The sequence below is a fragment of the Pocillopora verrucosa genome, chromosome 14, assembly GCF_036669915.1.
Source record: "Pocillopora verrucosa isolate sample1 chromosome 14, ASM3666991v2, whole genome shotgun sequence".
Taxonomy (NCBI): Eukaryota; Metazoa; Cnidaria; class Anthozoa; order Scleractinia; family Pocilloporidae; genus Pocillopora; species Pocillopora verrucosa.
The window spans coordinates 20,292,967-20,313,925 of record NC_089325.1 but is presented as its reverse complement, the minus strand read 5'-3'; the positions used below and the strand labels follow the sequence as shown (position 1 = coordinate 20,313,925).

The 20,959-nt window shown below is 37.3% G+C and overlaps 1 protein-coding gene across 1 annotated transcript in view; it reads left to right on the top strand.

Annotated features, from left to right (window-relative positions):
- LOC131779145 (uncharacterized) overlaps window positions 1-7,977 on the top strand; it is a 40,420-nt gene extending 32,443 nt beyond the window's left edge. Inside the window, exons 2-7 of the mRNA XM_066161485.1 lie at window positions 3,927-4,195; window positions 4,682-4,796; window positions 5,135-5,257; window positions 5,747-5,783; window positions 6,379-6,505; window positions 7,077-7,977. Of these exons, the coding sequence (XP_066017582.1) occupies window positions 3,941-4,195; window positions 4,682-4,796; window positions 5,135-5,257; window positions 5,747-5,783; window positions 6,379-6,505; window positions 7,077-7,598 (1,179 nt within the window). The 5' untranslated portion in view covers window positions 3,927-3,940 and the 3' untranslated portion in view covers window positions 7,599-7,977. The remainder of the gene's footprint in view (window positions 1-3,926; window positions 4,196-4,681; window positions 4,797-5,134; window positions 5,258-5,746; window positions 5,784-6,378; window positions 6,506-7,076) is intronic.
- Window positions 7,978-20,959: the final 12,982 nt, after the last annotated feature.

Genomic DNA, 20,959 nt, shown 5'->3' with positions numbered 1-20,959 from the left:
TTCAGAAATCTTTTTGTGAAAATCCCCCCGTTTTGGAATTCATTCTTAATTTTTTCTCTGTTGACAGAATTTTTTAAAAATCGCTCTCAAGACATTGCGGGTGAAGCGAAGACAACATGCCAAAAGTGAAAAAAAGTTACCGAGCGAAAGCGGGAAAAAATGCCGCCGAAAGTTTCACATTTCTAAACATTTTGACACGACAAGGTAGGCAACTGTGCATGTTCAGAGGCTTTACACGAGAGAGAACACGCAAGACGCACGTGACATTCTATTTTCGCATTTTGTTGTTTAATTCACTTTGTCGGTTATCCTCTACAGATAGTACAGCTTTATTTTGGCTAGAAACTATTACCTTTGGGATGAATGGTGTTTGTCAATGGCTGCCGTGTCATTTGCCTTCAAAATGATGAATATTTGAATATATTAAATTTACAACTTTTGCCAATTTCAACACCCTACCTTTATCAGAAATAAGCTAAGTAATTAAAGTCTCTCGAGAGGACAGTCATCAATATTTTTTTTGAGAACAGGACGTCAGTAGCAGCTAAAGGGGAAAAAAAGCCAACAATGAAACAAAAATGAAATAATCAAAAAGAAAAGAAAAGGAAAAAAAATTCGTCCACGGTGGTCGTGATCTAAGAAAGAACTCTACAAGATATGAATCGAAAGCGCACGTTTAAGAAGTTTAAATTCAATACTGAACAGCGTAAGACTCTTCCGGCTAAGCTATGGGTTACGAATCCCGTGTTAAAATGCATTCTTCTATGGGAGTTTTGCCTCATATACTCGGCTCTTGGATCACAAGGTAAGTTTTAGTATAACTCTTCGTAGGTTCCACACATCACTATTGATAAACCCACATTTTATTTTGAGTCGTTACTAACCCATAAAGATATTATTTTCACAATTTGAAATTTGTCACATGTTTGAAAAGTTTGTTCGGATCTCAATCCGGAATCATCTGCGAATTGTCGCATCCATTTGGTTCTTTTTTATCGCTATTATCTTTTTTCTTTGGTTCTTCTCCGATGAAATTTATCTAACATAATATTCACTGGTATAAATAGAAACGATGTAAAACCACGTTGACATCGTCTTCTGATACATAGTCGCGTTTGGCATTTTCACAGCCAATGAAAGGCCGTAGTAGTATATCAAAAGGACCGCAAAGCAGACTAAGTCTCTTGAGGAAAAAAGAGAGGGCTTGAATTGGCCAAGTTTTAAATAAAAAAAGGACGAAAATTACAAATATAATCACAATCGCTTCGAGTTTTGAATAATTGATGTCTGGGCGCCAAGATGTTTGAGCATAGACTGTGTATTTTAGAAACAAGAGAATTAAGAATTAAAAGAATTAAGGCTGAGAAAATGAAGTGATGAAAAACCTAGCCTTGTTATAATTAGAAGTGATATATGTCCGTTTTAATGATAAACTTTCCTGTGAATTTATCGCCTCTAATGCGGAGTCTTTTACAAATTATATGGTGAAAATTAAGGAAAATAAATTTTCTAAACAAGCAGTTTTTAGCACCAAACTTTGCTATGTTAGATGGTAATTCAAAACAAATTTCATCCACCCAAGTGTTTTGCAGATGTTTCGGCCGCAAGTTTTGAGTTTCTCAATCTCTTTTTATAAGCAATAACAATAAGTTTGGATTCCTTTTATTAGATATATATATCTTATTAGACGTTTTTGTGTGTAGTATCGGTTAGTGTTTTTATAAGGTCTGCCGTAATACTCAGCGATGCTACACACCAAAACGTGTAATAAGTTATTTATTATCCAACTGCTATTTTTCCTTTCTGCTAATTCTTTCTGCTCGTTTCTCACAATGCGGTAAAATCAAAGCGAATAGACAAGCGTAGCGCGCGCAGCCAACAGGTCTTTTCAACAATACAGAAATTAATGACCAACTGTCCAAAGCGTACAATATCGCAAGATATTTGTACTCTATTTGCACGTTATTTGCACTCCTCTTTGTGCAGTTTGATAAGAAGCACAGATATTGAACGTCAGAAAGCACCTCAGCTATATAAACTGTCACACAAAATTGTTGAATTGTCGAATGCAAAATTCACAATTTTTGTTTAAAATTCAAATTAAGTGAAAATTTCACTATTTGCAAGGGAAGATCGCCTCGTCATGAACGCAGTAAAATTACCACAGACCATCACTTCTGTGCTTAATCGCTATCCAGTAGACAAGTGTTAACAAAATGTATTGCACTATCCACCGGATAGCTATATCTAGTGAATAGTGTTATCGAACTGGGTCAAGTGAGCAAATGATGAACTTAACACAGATCTACACATGAGTCCACACATTTCATGTCTTTCCATTGTCTTATTGAAAGTTTCTAGAAAGTTCGAAAAAAATATCAGACTTTGTGCCTTGTCAGCTGGTTGTCAGTAACTTTACTTAAGATCATACGACATAATAAGAACAAGAATTCAGTAATTTTACATAGAATCATAGGATATGGCCAGAACGATAGGTGGCCGTTGGTATTTCATTGATGCTCACATCCTCTAAAACGAGATCACTCACTCAAGTACTTTCACTGGACTATTACAATCACTTATTTCCATTCTTTAAAAACACTTTTGCATTATTAATCCCTTGGATATTGTTCGTCGCCCTTCGAACGACCGAGACCTGATTTATTGTTCGCATAACCATTACTATTTAAAAAATACTAGCTTTGAAGCTGTAATTTTGATTAACATTCAATATTTACAAAGAGTACTTGCATTTGATATTTAAATTTGAGATTCAAACTCTTCATGCAACATTCAAATTCGAGATTTACAATCAGGATTGTATGTGCAGAATTTTTATCGGAGACTTGCATTGGGAATTTTACGTTGACTTAAATTCGCGAGTGTTGTGAAGCGTTAAAGAAGAGTCAAAGCAAGTCTTGTAAAATTCTCTCAGTTTTTTCCAATTCCAGTTGATGTATATCCCTGGTATAGGCATATGGAAATTAGCGATGGATCTCTGCCCCTTAATAACCTAGGGGAGTATTGCGAGTTTAATGAGTTTCTCCACATTGCTCGTTCAGTCAAGCATTACAAAGTAAATCGCCCTAATGGATTGATAACTTTACCTCCCAACTGAAATCTTGTCGCATCATTTATCATATCAGTTGTCTAGAAGCAGAATCCTATTGTAATAATTTTCATAACAGACTCTTCTGCTTGAAGTTGCTCTCCCTGTTACAATTTATCTGAGTTTAGCACGGACGGGTTATGTAATTATTTAGGAATTTGGAAACACTAGTAATCACTCTAAGAAAAATAGCGGCATTCTAAGCATTAAAAAAAGTGTCGTGGGGACATGAAAGGCGCTTAAGACAACTGCATGAACTGCAGGGACCGCATGGATTTGAGTGCTCTATTTTCTCTACAACATTAGTTCCTACTATACGTTGTGTTTATTATTTGAGACGTTCCTGAAGTGGAAAATTATGATTTTATTAAGTCGTACCTATTAATAGATCGAAAACATGCAAAACCTCTTGCAAACATTGCAAATCATTAGCGAATTTCTCTAGACGCGTTCGGTGCCCTTTATTCTGTTCATGTCTCCCTTCCTTTAACTTGCTCTGCTTTAAAAAATGGATTCCATGTTGCCGTGCATCTTTTCTATAACAAATCATAGCATGCACTACACGAGGTGCAACTGAGTGAATCACTGATGTGTCATTAAATCTACTATTGAACGGACCCACGGCGACATTGAATCTATTTGTTCTATGTAATAAAGAAGCAAAATGGTCGGTGGTGACACTATCTATTCGCCTGTCCTCCAATAGATCACAAGTAAGAAGTAATAAAATATATTTGGTAAGCTTCTTCAAGAATAGTGTGACTTGCAAAATAGTCACCATCTGCTTAATATCATGTTTGACTGACCCACTTACTAGGAACCAACACTTTCATGCAACGAGACAAAGAGGCAAGATACAGTCTGTTTTCTATGAACAAGTTCCATTATTTGAATGTGCCCAGAGTTGGAATATTTTTGGTGTACAACGACTTTGAATGTGCCTTTAAATGCCTTCAACATCCTTCATGTTTCTCTGTGAACCTTGCTACTAAAGGGAAACTATGGTGCGAGTTACTGTCATCTGATAAGTACAGCGACCCCAAGGAATTCAGACAAGACAAAAGTTGGCATTACTTTTACATTGTGGTAAGAATTGGTTTCCCTCTCGTTTGATATCAGCCGACATTTTAATGGAGAAATGCCATGTATAAAGCAAAATAGTTCAGAAGAAGTGAAATGATAGCTTCTCTGATGTGTAATTACATGATCATTTCTTCCAGACATTTCCTTGCTTCTAGATAGAACTGTTGTCCAAGTATAATTTTTTTTTCGGTTTTTTTCCTCTTATTCATAATCCGTTTGCAATTTTAATTAATCATTTATTTAACTATTTATCTAATGCTCAGCTAATGATTTATTCACTTATTTTTCTTATTTACCCTCGTCAACTGTGGCTTACCTGTTCAGAAATAGGGCCTTTTGAAACTAATACTCATTGCATTACTGTGTCATAAAAAAATATCGCAAGAACAATATAGGTGTTCCCTTAATTATACGTACTTCGCACAGTGTATGGAGCTCACTGTGTTATACTTTCGATGATTCTTTAATTTTTTATCTTTGTTTCGCGAGAACACTTCAACTGAAAATCATTGCAAGAACAAAGACCCCTATCAAAATGATGGTACCCACACAGCTAACTGTTCTCTGTATCCTGCTGCATTTGTGGGTTTGAGGAACTCAACAGGTAATCGTTAAACCTTTTTGTCGATTTCTTGAGACCTTCGATTCAGCAGAAAAAACAAAGGTCTTATGGACAAGGGCTCCTTTAAAGGTGTTTCTGTGTCACTTACACTATCACTCTGACCAAGTAAAAATAAACAAGAAAATTAACTTATTTAAATAGATATTGAAAGGTGAACTTGTCGATATAATGTGGGCTGCAGGCTGACTCACGAATTCATCTCTTTGAATGCTCTTTGTTGCTGTTGTTTTTGCTTTAATTCGTTTCGTTGCTTATTCTGTTCTTATTTGTTTGTTTATTTTTTATTTTTGTTCGGTTTTTTGCCTGTTTTGCGTTTTCAGACATTGATGAGTGTGTCGAAGGTTCACACAACTGCAGTCCTAATGCCTTTTGCAACAAAACCAAGGAGTCGCACAACTGTAAATGTAAACCTGGATATATTGGGAATGGGCGAGAGTGCAAAGGTAATCGTAACTACGCGCACAATTAAGAAGAGAGAGTCTTCTACGGAGGTAATGGCACCTCCTAATTTTGGGCTGTTTAACTCAAAAAAAAAAAAGAGGCAATCAAATTAATTCGAACTACTTTGAGATAAAAGTAAATAGCAAACTGCAAGCAAACTGTTCTCGGATAACAGCACCACTACTTTAGGGGATTGAAAATAAACGAATAAATGAAAGCGGATAACAAATTTCGCGAAAATAAATCAATTTAAAAAGCTGAATACATGAAGAATACTATGAATAACAAGGCGACTCCTTTACCTAACTTTTATGGAAGGGCTTGAAGTATACAGCCATGCATAAAGTAAAAAATAAATCGTTCCAGGCTGGAAACCGAAGACTGAAACTGCGATATTACGAAGAAAATGTGTAAACAAAAGATTAAGAATTTACAGAAAGGAACCCAACTGTTCCTCCTCTAAATCGAATGTATCTTTCAACTATTTTTAGGGGTTACATCGTGTAACGAGATCCATCAAAATGGCATGTAAGTAAAAACGGTTGATCAGATTTAGTCATCACCTTACTTCAAATATTTCACTCTTTTGCGTTTGGTTGTAACCCATTAAGTTATGGAATAGGCTCAAATGTTTAGTACTCGCTTCCACTGAAATGAAATTCTTCCTTTTGAAGTTGGTTTAAGCCGAGAGGTAGATTTCCTTTCTGTAACGTAAGCAGATACAAAACTTCTTCGCCCTTTAAAAGCTTTTTGCTTCGTGGAGAAGGTACCCGAGCATATTCTGGTGTCAAGCGGAGGTCGATTTATGCAACACTTCCTAATTATTGATGACGCATTTGGTTAAATAATACACGTTCACCTATCGACCACACACTACAAAATAATAGATCTGTCTACTTGTTCATGTGTTTTCACTACCATTTTTTATCCATTTATTTATCCATTCATCGTAAATAACTATATACCATTACCATTGTCATCTCGATCATAGTCAGAATCACATTGTGTGTCACTATGATCATGAAGTCATCATCATGATTACTATTTTATCATTTTTTTAATCGTAATGATAATAATTGATTATTGTTTCTAACAATATCTGTTATTGTTTCTCATAAAATAGCGCCGATATTAGTAGTGTGGTTACCCTTATTGTTGACTCTAAACCAGTCTCTGTTCTCTGTCACATGGGTGATTTTGGATGTGGAGATGGTGGATGGACGCCGGTTTTTAAGATTGACGGCCGTAAGGTGCATATTCAAAAGCTTGATTTCTTAAAATATTTATATATTTGGTACCCCTAAATAAAGTGGTCAAGATAGTTTCGAACATGATCGAAATGTGTAATCTCTATACCAGCGAAAAATAAAATAGCTCGGGATTGATTGTTCGATTGTTGGAATATTTCCAATATTAGGGAGTGCCTAGCTTCTGTGCACGTAAAGACGTTCAATCTGATCAATTTTATGTTTAACATAATTTTTTTTGCGTGAAAAAAAAAAAGAAACACAGTTTCCCTTTGTAATATTCTCATACACCGTCAAAGCAGATTGTATATCATCAATTTATCTAAGAAATTCTGATCTCACAAAACTTTTATGATCCATCTGATATTGTGTAGCAAGCCGAAATAGAAATGCCACTGACAACGACACTTTATTCCTTAACAGACAAAAAAATTCGATAGCATCTTGCGCAAGCGACTTGCTAAACATGTTGCGTAGCGACAAGGTATCTTTTTGACGTGCGAACTAGGTGTAAATTGCTTGATGTATCCAACGTTCTTGAAGAAATAAACAGATGACTTGTTTTTTACCACAGGCAACCTTTCGCTATAGTTCCCCTTACTGGAGTGATTATGAGGAATTCAACCAAGTAGGAGGCAAGACTGGTTTTGACGAGCAGGAATCAAAGCTACCTACCTACTGGAACACGTCTTTCACCAAGATCTGTCTCGGTATGATGATCGAACAACAGCTCAGGTTCACTGTCATCAACAAAGAGGGTGACTCTCTGCACTCTCTCATTGCTGACGGAGAATTCCGTGCCATTCCTTTGGGTCGTCAAACATGGAAGTCACTGATTGGTTCAAGGGCCTCTTTGCAACTCAACTGCAACAAGGAAGGGTTTAATGCAGGTGGTGACACTGCCAGATATTCCAAAGCAAGGATTGGTATTGTTGGCAACTTTGAAAACGAATGCAACTCATGTAACTCAAGGATTGGATTTGGTTCGGAAGGTAGACCTGATGACTCGAACACTTGCGGAAACGAGGCGAACCCGAGGGGTCCAGATAATGGAGAGAAGCATATCAAAGCCATGGGATATATCTTTGTGCAGTGAAAGAAAAAAAAACGATTTAAAAGATAACAATAAGTTTAACCCATGCAATTTTTGAGGAACACGTGGTACGTATCACGACACATTCCAAACTGAGATCCAAGATGCATGAAAGGACATCTATTTTTAATGATCCGGGTATCATTAACCTTTATTGTATCGCTGTCGCATCATGTTGTCTTGTTAGGTTTACCCTCTATATTGTTACAGTGAGTGATTAAAAGGATTTTGAGAGTATAATGATATCAAATGAAAGAAAGAAACGAAGAGCAAGCCAGCGAAAGACGAGAAACTTAACAGAAGCGAACGCGGATACTAGCAACCAAAATTGAACTAACAATTTGTATCGAGATAAATATCATTAGACCCTCAGTTGAAAATAAAGAAAGAGAAATGGAACTCACAGGAGGACAGCAAATCATTAAGCAATTGCATAAAAAAAATTCAGGTTCCGTCGGAAAACGCGCCTGTGTCTCCTTACGCTATTTGAGCGCTACTACCAACTGAGAATCGATGCCGCTCGTTTGTAACGAGGCAAATTTTAGATTATTTTTTCCTAGATAACTTTAATAACAACTTGTGATGAAAGACACCTGAAAAAATTCAGACTCCGACGGAATTCGAACCTGTGCCTTGCACATACTATCGATATCATTGATTTGCTAGAGAGTTTCCGACCATTTTTTTCCCATGGTTACTTTTCTCTTTCAAGAAACTCATATTATTTATTTACGGGAAATTCACGGATGCTAATGACCTAACATTAGCAAAACAGCAGACCTCTTTCCACCTAAACGAAATGAGAAAATCATTGAAGTCCCCATTTCTATTTTTTAGCGTTAGAAAGCAACTGAGTAGCTAACGTTCAATATGATTAAAGGAAGGTCTCAATGGAGTTAAAATCTAAATGTTAACTGTCGAATAAAATAGGAAAAACTTAATCGTCAACCATCCAAGCTACCATCAATTGCGACGTTCTTTTCAGAAAATGTTGGCCATCTCCACAGGAGTTCATCTCTCTTGTACCATATTTTTTTAGCTAGAATCAAATAGCTAGACGTGAACTCGCGTTCTGATTAGGTATTGAAGAGAGGGCATTTAGCGTAGAATTGCACTCGTGCATGAAGGAATATTGGTGACGTGGGTCGCGAGCAAAAATTGTTGCTATCGTGAAAAAAAAATGCAACTCATGCTACGAAAAATATCTCCTTGGAAATGAACAAATTTGCAGAAAACGGATGTCTGCTAAATTTTGAATTGAAATTTAAATCGTTGGAAAATTTGAATAAACCTCCCACACGCAAAATTACGAGAAAGCGCATTGTGGAAAAAACAAAATGGCAAAGACGAGGGAAGAAAGCCAAACGACAGATCTTGCCGAGGAAAACCAAACAAGCATCGCAAAAGAAAACAAACAGGTATCAATGCCGAAAAAAGCCAAAACATCCATTCCGGAAAATCAAACCATTGTAACCTATACAGGTTACGAACTGGTCTCTTTTAAGGACAATGTGGTTTCAAAAAACACTAAAAACGTACAAGTACATCCGTACGCCGTTTGCAGTCTTGGTTCAAGGAAAAACACGGCAAACAAATTAATCTCGAAGCAATTTCAAAGCAAGAAGTACCGCAGCTTCTCAAACACTTATTTCTAGAAATAGGGCAGACGGCAAAAGAAAACAAAGGCAAAGAATATGAACCAGGAACATTACAAACTTGCCGCAATGGTTTACAATGGTACTTTCTGGAGCGTCCATGTCCATCGGCAGTAGGCAACTTCGACCGCGAAAACTTCTCAGCCACTGAGTTCGAAGAAGTTTGAACAATACTATCCATGAAGAAAAAAGATTTGAAGCAAAGAGGTCTTGGCAACAAACCAAATGCCGCTCAACCAGTTGAAACAGAAGATACTGGAAATGTGGTCGCTAAGTGAAATCGGCCTTCAAAATCCTCACTCTCTTCTCCGTCTAATTTTGTAGAACAATGTCACGCACTTAGGAATGAGAGGATTTAAAAACAGCATGACTTTCATCTAAGTGATTTCACCGTGACAGAGCAGTATATCGAGGATAAAGAGCGACAAACCAAGAACCGCCATGGAGACGACCCGACTGCGACAAAACGGGTGAGAAATTATAACAACAAGATTTGGAGGACGGTTGGTGGAGAGCGGGATCCGCACAGAGCATTTATCGAGTACGTTGGCCATCGTCCGAAGGGTGGTAACGTTCCTGGAAACTTCTACCCAAGTCCAGTTGACAGCCCAAAATTCAATATCTGGTACAAGGTGGTTCCAATTGGTAGAAATACATTGGGAAAGCAAGTGCAGAGTATTGCGTCTATTGCCCCCCTTGACTGCCAATTCACAAATTCGAGTGGTCGCAAAACAATCATCCAAGTGCTCCGTGATGATTTCGACCCACTGGAGATCTCATATCTCAGAGCTGCCTGGCCACGCCAATCCGGAATCCATATCCAGCTACAGCCTCAATCTTCTAGAAAAACGGGAGATTGTCCTCAACTGCTTAGCCCCACCAAGCAACACAGCACATACGAGTAACCGTGACGGCAGTGCCAGTCGTTCTATTTACCTGATGGAAGGGGCAGTTGGCGGAATGTTTACTGGAGTAGCTTTTAATAATTCTCCAGTAAATATTTCCATAAACTTTCAGTCCAACATAACATGAATAAGCAACTCTCTGAAAGAAAAACAGTTAAAATGGTGACTTTTGAGCTTTCTTGAGCTATTTTTCGTACGAGTTTAATGAGAAATTCTAGTCTTAACATTATAATTTGATTACAATTTTTTATAACCGTAAAGCACTTACCGCTTTTTTGTAGATCTTGTTTAAATACCGGAACGCTTGAAATTTTTCTTTCGCTTGACCATTTCACTCGTTGTCTGTGGGCGCTATATCTTGCCAACTTGTATGGTAGCAGGAAAATCCAAGATATTCATTGAATGAAATAATTTTTCCATAACATTTTAGTCTTAAAATAACTCTTTATTTTGTACTTTCAATCTTTTGCTGAATATTGTAAAATGTGAGGCGCTACTTTCTCCACGATGTTCAAGAGGTTGAAATAAAAGTGGTTTTCTCTCTAAAAATATCTTGTTTCCCATTCGCTAGATCACGACCGCCTCTCCCTGTCTCGTGCTTTTATCAAAGTTAATGGAAAGATCCCTTGTAAATTCCCCGCCACTGCCATCACATGGTTCTCGGAGAATTTCCGCTTTAATCCTCCGAATCTCTTGCTTGTATATGATTTGAATGTACTCCTTCATGTTAGAATTATGACTAAGACGATAGCCTTGCTTTCCAAGGAGCGGTCGGAGTTTTTCTGTCTTTCGTAAAGGGATTCCAGCTTTGAGAAACTCCTCTACCACCTGTAAACGGTATGCTCTCTCCTCGACTGGCAGCGTGTTGTCCTTGCTCTGTGTATTATCTTGTCTAAGTCGTGCTTTCAGGAGGCAACATGATCTTGAAGTATGCTTTTTTAGAGCTTAGAAGCTCCTTGCAAGCATCACAAAACAGTTTACCGTTTCGGAGACACAAACTTTCCCCTGGAGATTGTTTGATTCTGTCGTTAAGACTAATGTTTTTTGGATCTAATGTACCCCTTTCGCTATATTTTCCTTTAGTCGGTTTCAATACACGCTCCCGAGAGACCGAGGCTCTTTGTATGACGTTGCCTGAAGAACTAGAAGTGTTCGAGGATCCATTCGACGAGGAGGACACCATCTTTTATCTTGGATCTCAGTCAACTCGCTAGGGAGTCGTACAAGTAGGGCTTGAAACCAAGAAACGTTACAATGATCGCAGTGAATCCACCGTAAGCGCAATTCATTATTAGAAACAAACATTCTAGAAACATAATTCAATCAAGAGAAGTATATTCAATACAAAATTACGAAAATTGTTCACATCTTGGAATTAAAAAAGCAGATTATACCAGCAGTGCTTTTCTTTGAAAAAAGTTTAAAATTATGCTCGTTTTCAGTTTCCATATTATGCTCGAAGTTATGCTGGCACAATCGACTCTAGCATACTCCAGACCAGTCTCCGTCCTCTGTTACATGGGAGATTTTGGACGTGGAGATGGAGGATGGACTATAGAGATAAAATTTTTACACTGATACACTTAAGCAAAAGGAGGTATTATGATACGTTTTTCGAAAATAATACGGTCAACATGAAAAAAATCTGTCAAGGAATCAGTAAACTTTTACATCGACGGAAAAAAAAATTTAGAGTCATATCCGCACTAAAGGATTTTAATGATCGCAACAAAATTGTTAAGGAAGGCTAGCGGATACCTAACATTAGTGCAAATCTTCAATTTCATCCTACCTTTTTCAACGTGTTTTACCCGAATATTACTTGTACCGAATGATGAATCTTATGTTTTATACTCCTCACCTACCAAATGTTCAACTGCCGTCATAGCTCCTGTTCTTTCAGAGATACTTTGGTGCGATAGTCTGTAACTTTCGAACTTTCGTCGGCCACTTCATTCCGTCGATTTGGCTGAAATTTGGCATGAAGTCTAACTTGGTGTTCCTAATCAAGAAATAGATATGAAAAAGTTCCAGTTATTTTTGCTTGCCAAAAAAACGGGAAAGTGCACTTGGTCTGCTCATATTTGCCCGCCAATATGGCAGATCGAAGGTGATCTTTGAATTCAATTCGAGTCCTATCGTAAAGATTTCTCAAAATCTCGTGATATCCGTGAAACTATCTTCCCTTCCCTTCAACATTTATTTTAAAAAAACATGGCAAATGTCTGGTTTTATTAATACATGATCCCAACGTTCTAAGGTCGCTTTAGGCCGCCTTGAACAGTGAAAAATTTATCCCAACTTAGTAACCGAATATCTCCAGTGTTACCTCGATCCAGGAGTTACCATTTACTGTGAACAACGTTTGCTCATAGATAAACAGATTTCATAAACAAAAAATGGGGGAAATGAAACGGTCAAGGAAAAAAATTATCAACCCGTAATGACCTGGCTATGTTTGGGACCTGGTCCTAAAAGCTCTGAAATCAATTTACGATCAGAAGAAAACGGTTGAAGTACATTTATCGTCCGGAAAGTTTCCTAACAGTATAGAAATATCTTTTCATTTCACATAAACGTGACGATGTTCAAGCAAAATTGTTGCAATGGTATGATTCTAGGTAACCAATTGAATTTAAACAAGCCACGCAAAATTATGCCTAGAGTTTAATTCGCTTACCGTTTAGAGAACAAAGGATTTTGTGAAAGAAACATTTTATCAATTCTTATATACTACTGGTGATAGCAGTTTGTCATTTGTTTGAATTAAATCGCTGCAAACTTAAAATTAATGATACAGTACTTACAGGTCGCGCAACCGGTTTCGTAGATGATATGCGAATTCATCATGTTTTCAACAGGAGTCAGTCTACCATTCCTCAAGTTTGCAGCACAAGAAAAACCCGAGCCTTTGGCAAGTACGTTAGAGCAATTTTCTTTTATATCAAAAGTAAGTCTTTAATACCAATATAATACACTCTGGCCGAGGCCACACACACGAAACGGAATGAGGTGTGAGATAGACATCAACTTGAACACGTGAGAATGCAAAAACAATCAAGTTTATTCTTAAGTCTAAAAGTAGAAATTTATCGCTTTATTTGAGGATCCTGTTTAGATAAGGTTAGTTTTTTATCATCTTACTCTCCTTGATACTTCTTTGACAATTTTGCCTACAACAAATACAAGAATTGAGATTTGTTTTGATTTTGTAGCGAACATTGAGATGTTGGTTTTACTGAGGTAAAATATTGGAAAAGTTCTCGTTTTCAACAGAAAGCCAAACTTATTATGTCATTGATTAACGTCCCTTTTAACTTCAGTTTATTTTCCAGTTCTTTGCATGAAGAGAATGCTCCAGAATAATGTTGGTCAAGAGCGGTTTCTCGAGGTTTGCTGAGGATAGTTTCGGATATACCATGCAGTCGAGCGAGTGCATATCCCTTTTACGATGTACTCGAGACATAAAGCCTCATTTATGGGGCTTACACGTCGCTGATGCGTCTTTGAGAGGCGAAATTCAATTATCGTGGGCTAGAGTAGATACTGAGACAAATTTCATGCTTATGCATCGATCAATTCGAAACTTCAACTTCCCTACCCCGTGGAAATTGAACTCTTGAAAATTAGTGCTTCACATTTTAACCCCCGGGACCAAAATTATGTTCAAATGCCCTACCCTAGTTCATTTTTTTTCTGAAAAAGGAAAACTCGGGCAACTCACGGGTATTTTACTATCGTCCGTGCCTGAGGAATGGAAAATTTACGTGGCTGGGTTGAGGACTTTGAATCCGGAAATGTCAAGTCTTTCTAAAGGGTTAAAGAAATAAAGGTCCACAAGTTCTAGAGTTTAAAAGCTCGGTAAATGAGTAGAAAGTCATAGATTTCAAACTTTTCAAAAGCGATTTGTCTAAAAGGTATCGATTCTGAATATTTTTTTTCAGATTTTCTAAATATTTTTGGATTGTCCCTTTTCGGCTTCCGTACCTCTCTCATTGCCATCAAAAAATAAATGAAATATGGTTTCTTAGGTCTCGGATCTTCACTCAAAAAGAAGGAAGTTTTAAAGAAAATCCTTCACGATCAGTCTCTAGAAGCAAAATAGATCTTAGAGCAAACTCAATTAGCGATTGGGCGCGCATTCTAACGAGGTGACGTTTATTTCAAACAACACTCAATTCGTGTTTTTGCCCTCAATGAGGTTGCTTCATGTGTGCATTTTGCGCTCGTCACTGGTAAAAAAAAAATTGCATGGAAGTATCCTGAAAGGTTGGGTTTCCTTTATATTGATAAGAACATTGAAACACACGAAAAACGAAATTAAGACCCGTTCAAAAACATGATGTAATTTACGTAATATCTAACGCTTCCAAGCGTTAATACCGAATCGATTATTTACATTGTTTAGATAACCAAATATTTATCCCATTGCGACAATGTCGCCCAGACATATTTGCTTTTGCCCAGAGTCAACAGATGCTTCAATAACAATGAGAAAACTTCTGGAATTTGCTTTCATTCTGGACGAAATAAGTACTTGGACTTCATTTCTGACCGATAAGCTGATTTAGGAGCTGGTCCCAAATATAGCTAAGTCATTATATATTAATAAAGTTTCTCCTTTGACCTTTAAATTTCCCCCATTTTTTATTAATGAAATTAATTAATCCATAAAAAAAATTGTTCCAAATAAATGGCAACTTCTGGATCGAGGTAACATTGCAATTGGAGATATCAGGCTAACAAGTTGGGGTATATTTTATACTGTTAACGCGGCGCAAAACGACCTTCGAACGTTGAGATAACCTGTTCTCAAAATCTGTCATTTCCTACATTTTTTTCCTAACAAATGTTAAGAAAAAGGGTAGATCTTTTTATTGATTTCAAGAGATTTTAGGAAATCTTTACGACAGGACTGGAGTCGTAGTCATAAGAACACCTTCAATACGCCATGTTGGCAGGCAAGTATGGGCGGACTTGGTCGGCTTTATCAATTTTTTGCCAAGCAAAAACAACTGGAAATTTTTAATACCCATTTCGTGGTTAGGACCCTAAAATTAGCCTTCACGCCAAATTTCAGCCACATCGGTGAGGTTAAGTGGCCGCGATTTTTTTAAAGAGTTCGAAAGTTACAGACTATTGCTCTTAATACATCTATCAGATGAGGGACTTATCTATCAAAGCTTAAAATTGCTTTAAAAAAAACAGTATTTAAGAGTGACGAAGACACCGACGCAAACAACTACAGATCTATCTATTTACTTTCAAATTTTAATAAAGTATTCGTTAGGGGCATTCACCCCAACACACAATATTGAACATTGTTAATGATATACAGACAAACACGAATCAACGATTGCTATCTTGTAGAGTATCCACTGACCTTAAAAATGCCTTCGACACCGTCGATCACGACATTTTGCTTGATGGGCTCAATCACTATGGCTTTCGTGGATAAATTAATGATTGGTTCTCCTCATATCTCAAAAATCGCGCGCAAACAACGCAAGTAGGACATTATAAATCAGATAAAGCTGTCGCTGGATGTAGTGTTCCTCAAGGATCAATTCTTGGACCATTACTTTTATTGCCATATGTCGGTGATATCCACAGACGTTCGAATAAATTCAGGTTTTACCTCTTTGCAGACGACACCAACATTTGGTATGCGGACAAAAATCTGAGAGATCTTGCTACAATAGTCAACAATGAACTGCAAAACCTTTATAACTGGTTGACAGCCAACAAACTAACTCTTAACTTTAAAAAATTCAACTTCGTAATTTTTCATCCATACCAAAAGCGACTTGCTTACCAGCCAAAACTTTGCATGTTTGATAATGAAAAGAATAAATGTATTCGTCTCGAGTCTAAAGTTTACATAAAATGCCTGGGCATACTTATTGATCAGAATCTCTCTTGGAAATGCCATATTGATTCTATTGTTACAAAATTAGTAAAAATGTTAGGCTTATTGCAAAGTTACGCCACTCTAAGACATATTGTTCCTAATCGAACTCTTCTTGATATTTATAAGTCCCCCATTGCACCTTATATAACGTATGGATTAACTTCTTGGGGAACTGCATCTAAGACCTTGATAAATAACATTCTTGTCCTTCAAAAATGTGTACTCCGTCTTATTCACTCTGCCCCAGTAAGAGGGCATGCAATTTGCTTTCCATGAAAGCAAAGCTTCTACCGCTAGAATTCCAATATTATAAAAAAAATAGCTAATTCAATGTAGGAAATCAATATCACTTCCGCACCGATTAATATTTCGAATTTGTTTTCTAAAATTACCAGCGTTCACTCTTACGGCACACTAAAAAATCTGCAATTAATGTTCAAAGTAAGGCTCTTCACGTGTTGGCGTTAAAATCTGGAATGGGAAACCAACTAGTCTCAAAAACTCATCCAAGAACTCTTTTAAAAAATCCATTAGAACAAAATCAATCGGGTCAATAAATGTCAGAAATTAATGGGTCAAGGGTCAATCTAGAAACTGAAAACTCCAATGTCGAAATAGGTACTCTAATTAATAGGATGAAAGATTAATTACTAATTGTAATTATGTTTAGTCTGTAGTTTTCCTCTTTACATATTATCCTAATACCTAAATTTTTGTGAGCACGAAGATTAATTTCTATATATTGTAATTTTATGTGGTTATTTATTGTATAAAATTGTGTAAAATTATTTGTCAACTGTCTGGCTTGCCGCGACTAGCTCTTCGCTCTTGGCAAGCCAACCTAGTAATAACCATCTGATGTGAACAAATAAAACTTGAAATTCTGTTCCTCGACCAGTACTACTGAATATCTATAAGTCACTAATTCATCCTTATTTAACCTATGGTCTTGCTGCCTGGGGTCAGGCATACAAAACTTATCTTGACTAAATTCTAAATCTTCCGAAAACAGCTCTTCCTTTGCTGTACTTCGCAGACTTGCATGACCATGCAATTCCTTTATTTCTTGAAGCTAACGTACTTCCAATAACTTTTCTTTATTATGAGTCTCTATCAACCTTAATTGACTATATCAATAATGATAAAGCCCCAGCAAACGTGTTAAATTTATTTCAGAAAACGTCTAACAGTCACTCAAACAATAGACGATCGTCTATGTCTGGAAAGTTCTTTGTTAAAAGTTCCAGACTAGAAATACAAAACAATTCTTTCTCTCGGCTCGAAGTAAAGCTTTGGAATAAAATACCTCGCTATATAACGGATCTTCCAAAAAACGCTTTCGAAAGAGTTCTCCGCAAGTAGCCATTGATATCTCAGAAAAAGAGGTCAACTGTATTCAAATCCCCATGATTATTAAAAAAGTAGGTACATAGATACACTTGCTAAGGGTTTAAATGTCTGCTTTTCTTTTTCTGAGTCATCATTTTAAGAGTCAGTGACTCCTCGTCTTTAGATATTAGATAATTTGTGTTATTCATGTACTTGTCTTGCCCCGCCACGATTAGCTTTCCAACTACTTGCAGAGCAAACTACCTCACTTTTCTGTTTGAACAAAGGAACAAAGAATAAATGTTAGAGAAACCAAATAATAAATGTCAGAAATTAATGTCAGAGACCGGACGCTGGTTATGAAGATTGACGGCGAAAAGGTGCATTCATTAATGTCTCATTTTCTATTATACCAGAAGAATACTAATTTAGATCCGATACTTTTCAACTATAGATTAGGATTTGTAATAAGAGACAATTAACGACTGATTGTTCAACTGAATTATCTGACATTATCAAATAGTGCCCGAAAAGATAGAAGAAGGAGAAATGGAGGTCTGGTCTGTTCCCTCGTGCAATTTTCACCTACCTTTCCAGAGGAAATTGGAAAGTCTTTCATAGGACTTTATTACTTCTATGATCCAGATGAGGAACATTTCTGCAAATTTATTTTGAAACAACATATAATGAGTGAACTAGTTTTCGAATTATTTGACTTAATTGTCGCTTTATTTTTTGAGTTTGTTTGAAATGCTTTTGGAATAAGTGAACGCACATATCCCATTTCTGATTCAGACAACCTTTCGATATGATGAGCTTTATTGGAGTGATTATAGAGAATACATCCTTCCTGGGAGAAAAACTGGGTTTGACGAACAGGAAACAAAGTTAACTACCTACTGGAACACATCCTTCTTTAAGATCTGTCGCGGTATGAGGATCGAGCAGCAGGTTCATTGTCATTAACAAGCAGGCTGACTCTCTATACGCACTGATCGCTGACTGGAAATATCGCAACACATCACGGGGACGTGGCTCGTGGAAGAAGCTGATCAGTGGGGAAGCCTCCTTGAAGCTCCAGTGTAACAGGGAAGGGTTAAATGCTTTTTGTGAAAGTGGGGCATCTTCAGCCAGAATTGTATTTGTCAGTAACGACGCGAGCGACTGCTATGGGTGTGACTTAAGAATTGGATTTGGTACAGCAGGATACCCTGATGATCTGAACGTATGTGGGGTGCAGATAACGGAGACAAATTCATTAAGGCTATGGGAGACAATTTACAAATTTGATTAATGAAGCTGACGTCACTAACATTTTAGAAGAAAACGTCTTAAATATGCTTGTACGCTGAAGTCTAAGAAATCTAAGGATTTGGGGATATCTACATTTCTCTTATGTAGTGTAAATGCGTAGTTATTGTATATTCAGCGCTTTTTGACGTTCGTTTGCCTGACTGCTTTGTCGGACTGAATAAGATGTCTCCAGGGTGAATCAAACGTGATTTGCGGACTTTAGTTGTCAAAATTTGGTTTTATCGCACCAATATGTACCCCATGGCTTTGATAATCTTTCGTCCATTATCTAAACCAATGAGGTGTGCGTCGTTTCCGCAAGACTTTACGATCACTTAGTCCACTAAAGGCATCAAATTCTTCCTTGTTACAATTTTGCTGTAAAGAGATGTCGCTGCCAATCAACGTTTTCCACCCGTCGCGACCCAATGAGGTGTTGCGGTATTGGCCATCAGCGATTAGTGAGTGCAGAGAGTCAGCCAGCTTGTTGATGACAATGAACTTGAGCTGTTGGTTGATCTTCATTCCGAGACATATCTTGGAGAAGGACGTGTTCCAGTAGGTGGGTAGCTTTGATTCTTGTTCGTCAAAACCAGTTTCTCCACCGAGAAGGTTGAATTTATCGTAATTTTTCCAATAATGCGCGTCATAACGGAAGGTGGTCTGAAATAGAGGAGCAATTCATTTTTGTATTTCCTCCGAATTGATGGAGATTTGCTGTCGACGTGCTTTCGTATGCCTGCATTTATTGATTCCCTACTCATTTGTTTCACCGTTGAGTTGACCTTGGTGTTTACGACATCGTGTCGTGAAGACTAAGGTCATTTTTTCCAACATAGAACCAGCGCCGTATATCAGTGCATAACATATCTATCCAGTTATAAGGAGTTTTGCCGTGTTTTTATTTGCACCCAAATCAAGAGTCATTGAAATGCAAATTATTTGTGAAGTGAATGAAGGATGATAGACGTTGCTATTCTTTAAAGAAATTCTGATCTCTTGTTATATATAACAAAACAAATTGGAGTTTAAACGAGTCACGATAAAAATAACCTGATTTCCCATAAGACTCTGTAATATTCCCATGATCCATGATCCCTCCTCACTGGCAATTTAATTGGCCCTAAATGTTCTACAGTTCTCCGAGAATCCTCCTCCACCTATCCCCCTCCCCTCACTCTCTCCGCTGTTCAGGGGATGAGCAATGACAGCTCTTTAAGCTATAGTGTCAATGTTAAGCGCAGAAAGAATCAAACTATGTGCATGAAGTTTGATAGCGGTCATGGAAATTATATGATTTCTTCTCAATTCATTTCTCAAGCATATTTTCCGAAAAAATTTTTTTTACCAAGATTGAGCATTTGTAATTATATTCCACAACAAATTATCTATCCGCAAGTTCCAAAGTGTTCATACTTAACTTTTAAAAGATGTCGGGTTGATTATAGCGACGACGTTGGTCACTCCATGACCAATTTCACAAGGCTGGTATACCTATCAGTTGGGATGACGATGAATTAACATTTCGTCTTTCCATGTGTCTTCTGCGTATGGTATAAAGCTTCAACAATTCGGGTATCGTTGATTTTGACAAGTTGTGAACGTACATAATTTGTTTTTGTCCACTTTTCTTCTCACTTCTCAGAGGAATAAAGAAACGCCAACGACCTCTTTTTTGTAATTATTTGCTATGCACGAAGATAATTTTGGTAGTCAAGCGTAACTGATGAGGTTCATTGTGATGGAATTTCATAACGTATAAGGAAAAAAACACTTTCATAGATAAGGGGGAAAAATTGGGGTAGGGGTCGAACTCACGCACCACGCTCTGCCGACTAAGCCTGCAGACGTCGCATACCTTTGCCCATTATTGCTGTTAGCGGTAGTATTTTTCCTCTCAGCTTTACTTTTTCCCCGGAGATTTAAATGTTATTGAGTTACAGCTGTTAATGTCCAAAGCTGAAGAACGGTTGTGTAAGGCAAAGAGCGGAGTCAAATTTTTTTAACTGGGCTATCTTTAATCTTTCATTCGCTCTGACGATGGGCTAACGCTCGAAACGTCATGCAGCTTTGAAGCTTTAACGGTGATCAATTTACGACATTAAGTAGTTGATAATACCAAATTACCCTTTTATACTCTCCCACCGACGCAGCACCACAATTTCTCTAGGAACTTGCCCCTTTATTCATTTACCGTTAAGTTGGTTGAAGAATTGCTTCAAGTGCCCCCTGAGAATTCGGTAGGCACTGGAATCGAGACCCGGACTCCAC